The 9,687-nt window shown below is 44.1% G+C and overlaps 1 protein-coding gene across 1 annotated transcript in view; it reads right to left on the minus strand.

The window, feature by feature from the left end:
• The window catches only part of LOC120038718 (adhesion G protein-coupled receptor L1-like), a gene marked incomplete at its 5' end in the record, with an annotated part of 22,892 nt that extends 14,786 nt beyond the window's left edge, over positions 1-8,106 (minus strand). The window contains 7 exons of the mRNA XM_038984387.1: positions 389-395; positions 1,490-1,493; positions 1,908-2,004; positions 2,866-3,046; positions 4,661-4,699; positions 5,993-6,178; positions 8,003-8,106. Coding sequence (XP_038840315.1) covers positions 389-395; positions 1,490-1,493; positions 1,908-2,004; positions 2,866-3,046; positions 4,661-4,699; positions 5,993-6,178; positions 8,003-8,106 — 618 coding nt within the window. The remainder of the gene's footprint in view (positions 1-388; positions 396-1,489; positions 1,494-1,907; positions 2,005-2,865; positions 3,047-4,660; positions 4,700-5,992; positions 6,179-8,002) is intronic.
• Positions 8,107-9,687: the final 1,581 nt, after the last annotated feature.

A 9,687-nucleotide genomic window follows, 5' to 3' on the forward strand; every position in this document is an offset into this window, starting at 1 on the left:
GAGAGAGGAGGAGAGAGAACTATCTACACCTGGCCTAGAGATGGAGACGCGGAGAAGAGAACTATCTTCCAACCTGGTCTAGAGATGGAGAGAGGAGGGAGAGAGAACTATATGTACACCTGGTATAGAGAGGAGAGCGGAGGGAGAGAGAACTATCTACACCTGAGTCTAGAGCTGGAGAGAGGAGAGAGAGGAGAACTAATCTTACACCAAGGCCTAGAGATGGAGAGAGGAGAGAGAAACTAGCTACACTGGTCTAGAAGATGGAACTGAGAGAGGAGGAGAGAGAAAACTATCTACACCGTCTAGAGATGAGAGAGGAGAGATAACTATCTACACCTGGTCGTAAGAGATGGATCGAGAGGAGGAGAGAGAAAACGATACTTACACCTGGCCTAGAGGATGGAGAGAGGGGAGAGAGGAACTATGATACACCACTGGTCTAGAGATGGACTGAGAGGAGACGAGCACATATCTACCCTGGTTCTAGAGATGGAGAGAGGAGAGACAAAACTATCTACACCTGGATCTGAGATGGATAGAGGAGGAGATGAGAACTATCTACACCTGGTCTAGAGATGGAGAGAGGAGGAGAGAGAACTATCTACACCTGGTCTAGAGATGGAGAGAGGAGGAGAGAACATACTACACCTCGGGTGCGAGGAGATGGGAGAGAGGAGGAGAGAGAAAACTATTACACCTGGTATAGGGGAGATGAGAGAGGAGGAGAGAACTATCTACACCTGGTCTAGAGATGGAGAGAGGAGGAGAGAACTATCTACACCTGGTCGAGAGATGGAGCGAGAGGAGATAGAGGCGAACATATCTACACATGGTCTAGAGATGGAGAGAGGATGAGAGAGAAAACTATGTACACATGGGTCTAGAGATGGAGAGAGGGAGGAGAGAGAATATTACAATGGTCTAGAGAGTGGAGAGAGGAGGAGAGAGGAACTATCTACACACCGTCTAGAGATGGAGAGAGGAGGGAGACGGAAACTATTGTACACCTGGTCTTAGAGAGGAGAGAGGCAGGAGAGAGAAACTATCTACACATGGTCAGAGACTGGAGAGAGGAGGGAGAGGAGAAACTATCTACAACATGGTCTAGAGATGGAGAGAGGAGGAGACGAGAACGCTTCTACACCGGCCTAGAGATGGAAGAGAGAGAGAGAACATCTACACTGGTCTAGAGATGGAGAGAGAGGAGGGAGAGAGAACTATCTTAACCTGGCCTAGAGATGGAGAGAGGAGAGAGAACTATCTACACCTGGCCTAGAGATGGAGAGAGGAGGAGAGAGAACTATCTACACCTGGCATCGAGATGGAGAGAGAGATGCAGAACTATCTACACATGTCTAGAGATGGAAGAGAGGAGGAGACGAGACAGTATCTACCCAAACCTGGTCTAGAGATGGAAGAGAGAAGAGAGAGAGAACTATTACACCAGCGTCCTCGAGATGGAGGAGGAGAGAGAAACTATCTACACCTGGCTAGGAGATGGAGAGAGGGAGGAGAGATGAATATTTACACCTGGTCTAGAGATGGAGAGAGGAGAGAATAACTATCTACACACCTGTCTAGAGATGGAGAGAGGAGGAGAGTGAACTATCTACACCTGGCCTAGAGATGGAGAGAGGAGGCGAGAGAACTATCTACACCTGGCCTAGAGATGGAGAGAGGAGGACAGATATCGTGTGTGTGTGTCTGTGTGTGTGTTTTCGGCGTTCGTGTGTGTGTGTGTGACTGTGTGTGTGTCTTGTGTGTGTGTGTGTGTGTGTGTGTGTGTGTGTGTGTGTGTGTTTGTGTGTGTGTGTGTATGTGTGTTGGGGGGGGGGGGGGTGTGTGTGAATGGTGTGTGTGGTGATGTGGACGACCATTGCTGCATGAATGCTGTTAGAGTAGGCTAAGTTGAGAGCTGTAGAACACTGTCACTGTCATAGGAGTGAGGGAAGGTCAGGTCCTGTAGGTCTGCCTCTGTGTTCAGTACATACACCTCCAGATCTACACACACACCAACACACACACACAACACACACACACGCACACCACAACAACACACACACACAACACACAAACACACACACACACACAACACACACACACACACACACACACAGACACACACACACACACACACACACACACACACACACACACCACACACACACACAGACCTAAACCACACACACACACACACACACACACACACACACCGACACGCGCACAAATTGCACCCACACAACACAACCACACACACACACACACACACCCACGGAACGCACAAATATCACACACAGTTGACACCACACACACACCCCACGAACGCACAACACACACCACACACACACACACAACACACCACACACACAGCACACCCACACACACAACACACACACACACAACACCGCCCCAAACCCCGTTCACCAAAAAACCACACACCACACACACACACACACACAACACAACAGACACACCAACACACACACACACACCCCACAGCGAGACATGGCACACACAACAACGGACACACACACACACACACACAGAGACAAGTCGACACATCTACACACACACACACAACGCAAACATACACACACAGAGACAGGCACACACATGAAAAGAAACAGAGAAGGATGTGTTTACATTCTCAAACTGAACAGATTCTAAAGACCACACACACACACACACACACACCACAACAACCACAAACACACAACACACACACACACACACACACCACACACACAACACACCCACTCACCGACCACACACACACACACAACACACACACCAACACCACACACACACACACACACACACACCACACACACACACACACACACACAAACACGCCAAACTTACCGACATTGGGCGCTCTGTCGCTGAACCGCCCCTCGTAGATGTTGTTAGCCAATAGAAAGGCTCCTTTCTCCATGGCGTCCAATAGCAGCGAGGCAGAGCGTGATTGGTCAGGGGTCCTCATATCAGCCCAGGAGACTAGAGCTTCAGGGCCCAACAGGTTATCAACTACCTGAACCACCGCCTGTCAGAGACACAAATATATACATACTTACTTCTTTGGTGACTACATGATTCCATATGATGTTAGATTACATAGTTTGAATGTCTTCCACTATTATCTACAATGAGAAACATAGTAAAAATAAAGGAAAAACCCTTGAGATGAGTAGGTGTTCTAAAACTTTTGCGATGGTACTGTATGTACCGGTACTATACTGATGTACTGTATAGACACGCAATTATCAATAATTGGAAAGCTATCACATGAACCAATCACCTGTCCGGACAGCACCGAGAGAACAGACGCACCCTAATACTACAGTTATACTATTAAGAGAGTATGATCCAGTTAGCTAGAGGAGTACGTATATACTTAAATAATACAATAAAGTAACATATAATATTCTAAACATACATATACTGAAAGTACACATGTACTAAGATACTAGAACTGTAAATATGCAAAATACTCAATAAATCTACTATACTAAATTACACTACTAAATATGCTATCATAAGACTATACTATTTAAATATGCTGAACACTAAACTATGACTACATATACTAAACTGTACCTATACTAAAAAAATACAATACTAAATATACAATATACATCAATGAATATACTAAATATATAAACTAAAGTATACAATACTAAATGATTCACCAAGAAATATACTATAACTAAAAATACAAATACTAAATGTACTGCTACTGAAAATAGAACAATACTAACGAGTCTTACATAAAAATACGCAATACATAACAATACTCTATAAATATAAGCATAACAAAAATGACTACCATACTAAAGATACTATTACTATAAAGATAGACAATACTAATATTAGTATAATAAATAAACAATACTAAATATAAAACACTAACATAATACACATAGTATAATAAAATTACGATATAAATAAACATATACAGTACTAATAAATTATACTATAGCTGAATAGGCATATATACTAAAAAAGTACAATACGTAGAATATACTGTGACTAAATAATACCCATGATAGACTATAAGATATAAATAAACTATTTACTGTAAATCAATACTAACGAGAGGTTATAATACATCAATATACAATACTAAAAACTATACTAATACTAAACATATACTATATAAAAATACGATACAAAGCTATACCATACTAAAATATACTATACTATAATATGCATATACTAAATATACAAATACTAGTAATACTATACTAATATTCAACAGCTAACAATAAAGGTCGATATTACTATACTAAACTATACTATAATAAAGAAATAATACTATAATAAAATATACAATACTAAATATACAATACTACATATGCTATACTAAATATACAATACTAAATATACAATACTAAATATTCAACACTAAATATACTATACTAAATATACTATACTAAATATACTATATAAATATACAATACTAAATATACTATACTAAATATGCTATACTAAATATACTATACTAAATATACAATACTAAATATACAATACTAAATATACAACACTAAATATACTATACTAAATATACTATATAAATATACAATACTAAATATACTATACTAAATATGCTATAGTAAATATAGTAAATTTATACTATATGTAGAGCGTTGTGGTTTACCTGGACATAAGCTCTACAGGTGCGTTCCCTCTTCTGCAACTAAAGTAGACAGGAACACACTTTACGTTACACAATTACTACAAATCAAATCAAATGTTATTTGTCACATGCACTCGAAGACAACAGGTGTAGACCTTACCGTGAAATACTTACAACAGTCTGTGTGTGTGTGTGTGTGTGTGTGTGTGTGTGTGTGTGTGTGTGTGTACCTTGTTGTAGTGTGTGTGTGTACCTGTGTACGTGTGTTTGTGTGTACTGGGTACTATGTGTGGTGTATCGTACCTTGTAGTGTGTGTGGTGTGTCTGTGTACAATTGTTTGTAGGTGCATGTGTGCGATCACTGTAGGTGTGTGTGTGTGGTTGTGTGGGTGTGTGTGATGTTATTGTGTGTAGTGTGTGGTTGGTGATGCGAGTACCTTGTATCTTGTAGCTGTGGGGGTCGTGTGTGTGTGTACCTTGTTGTAGTGTGTTTTGTGTGTGTGTACCTTGTAGTGTGTGTGTGTACCTTGTTGTAGTGTGTGTGTGTGTGTGTACCTTGTTGTAATGTGTGTGTGTGTGTACCTTGTTGTAATGTATGTGTGTGTGTACCTTGTTGTAATGTATGTGTGTGTGTACCTTGTTGTAGTGTGTGTGTGTGTACCTTGTTGTAGTGTGTGTGTGATGTGTGAGGTGTGGAAACCCTGGTGTGTCGGTAGATAGTGTGTGTGTGTACCTGCTTGTAACGGTGTGTGTGTACCTTGTTGTAGTGTATAGTGTGTGGTAACCGGTGTTGTTAATGTGGATGTGAATGCTGTGTGACCATTGTTGTAGTGTGTGTGTGGTGTGAGTGTGATAGTGTGTGTGTACCTTGTTGTAGTGTATGTGTGTGTACCTTGTTGTAATGTGTGTGTGTACCTTGTTGTAATGTATGTGTGTGTACCTTGTTGTAGTGTGTGTGTGTGATACGCGTGGTGGTAGTGTGTGTGTGGGTGTGAGAGAGAGTTGTGTGTACCTTGTTGTAATGTGTGTGTGTACCTTGTTGTAGTGTATGTGTGTGTGTACCTTGTTGTAATGTGTGTGTGTACCTTGTTGTAGTGTGTGTGTACCTTGTGTGTGTGTGTGTGTGTGTGTACCTTGTTGTAGTGTATGTGTGTGTGTACCTTGTTGTAATGTGTGTGTGTGTGTGTACCTTGTTGTAGTGTGTGTGTGTACTGTTTGTAATGTGGTGTGACCTTGTAATGGAAGGTGGGTGTTGAGTAACTTGTATGTAAGGTGGTGTGTTAACTTGTTGTAATGTGTGTGTGTACCTTGTTGTAATGTGTGTGTGTACCTTGTTGTAATGTGTGTGTGTACCTTGTTGTAGTTGCGTGCAGCAGACTCCTTGTTGGCTGGTCGTAGGGCCTGAAGCTGAGAATCCAGGATGTCCAATAGCTGCTCTAGAAGTTTGACTGACATGCTGACATCACCGGCGTAGACCCGCCCCTTCGTCAGGTTTACTAATTCACCAGCGATGTTAGCTGCATTCTCCCCACTCTTTATCTAGAAGGGAGGAGGGGAGGGAGGGGAACAAGGGAGGAGGGCAGAGGGGGAACGGGGGAGAAGGGATAGAAAGGGAGGGGTAGGGGATACGGGGGAGGAGGGAGGGAGGGGAACAAGGGCAGGAGGGCAGAGGTAGAGGGACCGGGGGAGGAGGGCAGATGGGCGGTAGAGGGAGAATGGGGGAGGAGGGTGAATGGGAGGGGAGAACCGTGGGAGACGACGGGAGGGAGGGGGAACAAGGAGGAGGGCAGAGGGGTTAGAGGAACGCGGGGAGGAGGGCCGAGGGGTAGAGGGGTAAAAAGAGAATAGAATGGGGGAGGAGGGTTAGAAGGGAAGGGGAACGGGGGAGGAGGGAGGAGGGGGAACAAGAGAGGGAGGGAAGAGGGGTAGAGGGAACGGGGGGGAGGGCAGAGGGAGAGCGAATGGGGGAGGAGGTAGAAGGGCATAAGGTGGAGGGAACGGGGAGGAGGGCAGAGGGAGATGGGTGAGGAGGGGTAAGAAGGCGTGAGGGGAAAGGGGGAGGAGGGCAGAGGGAGAATGGGGGAGGAGGGTAGAAGGGGTGGGGGAAAGGGGGAGGAGGGAGGAACATATGGTCATGTTAAAGTTCTGTGGTGCTGTCCATTGATGACCTGCATGTCGTCGCGTGCGTATGAGGGTGTTTCCATCCATGTCCTTCTGCCTGTCTGTACATGTGGGGGTGTTTCCATCCATGTCCTTCTGCGTGCCTGTCTGTACATGTGGGTGTGTTTCCATCCATGTCCTTCTGCGTGCCTGTCTGTACATGTGGGTGTGTGTGTCCATGTCCTTCTGCGTGCCTGTCTGTACATGTGGGGGTGTGTGTCCATGTCCTTCTGCGTGCCTGTCTGTACATGTGGGGGTGTGTGTCCATGTCCTTCTGCGTGCCTGTCCTGTACCATAGTGGTGTGTGTGTCCATGTCCTTCTGCGTGACCTGTCGGTACATGCGGGTGCGTGTGTGTCATGTCTTCTAGCGTGCGTCTTACATGTGGGGGTGTGTGTCCATGTCCTTCTGCGTGCCTGTCTGTACATGTGGGGGTGTGTGCATACAGTATGCATGCGTCCCTGAGTAAGAGTGTGCGGACGTGTCCATCCGTGTGTGTAACTATGCCTTCCCTCCTTGTGTTTGTGTGTGTGACTGTCCTTCCCTCCTTGTGTTTCTGTGTGTGACTGTCCTTCCCTCCTTGTGTTTGTGTGTGTCCATGTCCTTCCCTCCTTGTGTTTGTGTGTGTGACTGACCTTCCCTCCGTGTGTTTGTGTGTGTGACTGTCCTTCCCTCCTTGTGTTTGTGTGTGTGACTGTCCTTCCCTCCTTGTGTTTGTGTGTGTCCATGTCCTTCCCTCCTTGTGTTTGTGTGTGTGACTGACCTTCCCTCCGTGTGTTTGTGTGTGTGACTGACCTTCCCTCCTTGTGTTTGTGTGTGTGACTGACCTTCCCTCCGTGTGTTTGTGTGTGTGACTGACCTTCCCTCCTTGTGTGTTTGTGTGACTGACCTTCCCTCTGTGTGTTTGTGTGTGTGACTGACCTTCCCTCCTTGTGTTTGTGTGACTGACCTTCCCTATGGTGTTGGCCTGTGTGTCCATGTCTGCCTCAGTGTGTTGTGTGATAGTACCATGTCCTTCCCTCTTGTGTTTGGTGTGTGTGACTGACCTTCCCTCCGTGTGTTTGTGTGTGTGACTGACCTTCCCTCCGTGTGTTTGTGTGTCCATGTCCTTCCCTCCTGGTGTTTGTGTGTGTCCATGTCCTTCCCTCCTTGTGTTTGTGTGTGTGACTGACCTTCCCTCCGTGTGTTTGTGTGTGTGACTGACCTTCTGTGCTATCTGACTGACCCAGGGGGAAGTACAGTTACTGAGGTCAGGCCCTCTGGAGCTCCAGGTTACCGGGGACAACACACACTGGTACGATGCTATACCTGGTGGGGGAGAGAGCGGGGGAGGAGGGATGGAGGGAGGGGTGGAGGAAGGGAGGAAGAGAGAGAGAGACAGATATCAAAACCTAATTTGCATTCAGCATGCTCTCACTCTACAGTATCACTCCCCCCTCTCTCTGTCTCTCTCTCTCTCTCTCTCTATCTCTCTCTCTCTCTCTCTCAATTCAATTCAATTCAATTCAATTGACTTTATTGACATGGTAGGTTCGTTATTACTTACATTGTCAAAGTATACATATCGAAAAATAAAAATCAAATATATATGTATTATATATACCAAACTATATATATTTATATATAAATAAATGGTGGAGACCAACAGCAATAATAACACGTAGTAGTGGACATGGGGATACCACATAACAACAAACTTAACACAACAAACAATATTAATCAGAACAACAATAAAATTAAAGCAACAGTAGTAGACCAGTGTCAATAGACTTGAGAAGACATAGACCTGTCTGAATAGGACAAAACAAAACTAAGCTAAATGGGAAAGCATTATCAATATTACTGTGCATTTTTCACTGGATGTCCCTCAGGTTGTGGCAGGAGGAACACCATTGGCTTGCCAAAACTGCACATTTGGCTTTCACCAATAAATATTTGATTGTTTTTGGCTTCAGTCTTTTATGTTGGCAAAGTCGTGGTATTGGTTATAATTTTATTATTATTACAGAAATATGACATCTTAGTCCCTGAGTATTTGTCACAGGTAGTAGGAAAGCACCTCTGCTTACCTCTCCTCTGAGAGAGGCAGAGGAGCACATTAGCCTGTCTCTACTGGGCAGGCAGGTTATGTCTGTCGCACAGGAACCGTATCTATAGCCAAGACGGGCTCACTGAGTCTGTACATAGTCAATGTTTTCCTCATTTTTGTCGATCAGTCACAGTTGTCAGATAGTCTTCCACCAATGTACTGTCGTTTAGAGCCAAAAGTAGCATTGAAGTTTACTTTGATTTTTTGTGGATGTTCTTTCAATAGGTTATATATTTTTCTTTTGGTTTTGTGAGATTTGGCTCTGGGCCAGATTTCTGAGGTCTGTCCCGAGGCTCATATGGGGGTGTTGGGTTGGTGAACCTGAGACTCGTAAACCATGCAGAACACAGCTGGATGAGGGGATTCTTCTCTGGTATTCATCTCTGGAAATTGTAGAGCTGTTGTGATGGAATGTTTTAGGGTCACTTGTTTAGAGGGTTGTAAAATATTTATTGGCGCTCTTTTTTCTATTCGAAGAGGGGAGGGGGGTATGGCCAATTCTGCCCTACATGCGTTATTTGGAGTTTTCTTCTGTACTTGACAATACAGTCTATTGCAAAACTCTGCATGCAATAGTTCAGTGTTGGATGTTTGTCCATTTAGTGAAATTCATTAACATTACGAGAGAGTGGACCCCATACTCACTGCAATATCGAGAAAGTGTGTTCTATAATGATTGAAAAATTTTGAGCAAGATTATAATTGAATTTCAATTTTGATGTTCCTTTAAGGCAAGAATGCTCTTCTGCTTTGTCTAGCAGCTCATTCAACAGCATGTGAAAGATACCTGTGTTGCTGAT

This window comes from Salvelinus namaycush, unplaced genomic scaffold (genome assembly GCF_016432855.1).
Source record: "Salvelinus namaycush isolate Seneca unplaced genomic scaffold, SaNama_1.0 Scaffold2364, whole genome shotgun sequence".
NCBI classification, from domain to species: domain Eukaryota; kingdom Metazoa; phylum Chordata; class Actinopteri; order Salmoniformes; family Salmonidae; genus Salvelinus; species Salvelinus namaycush.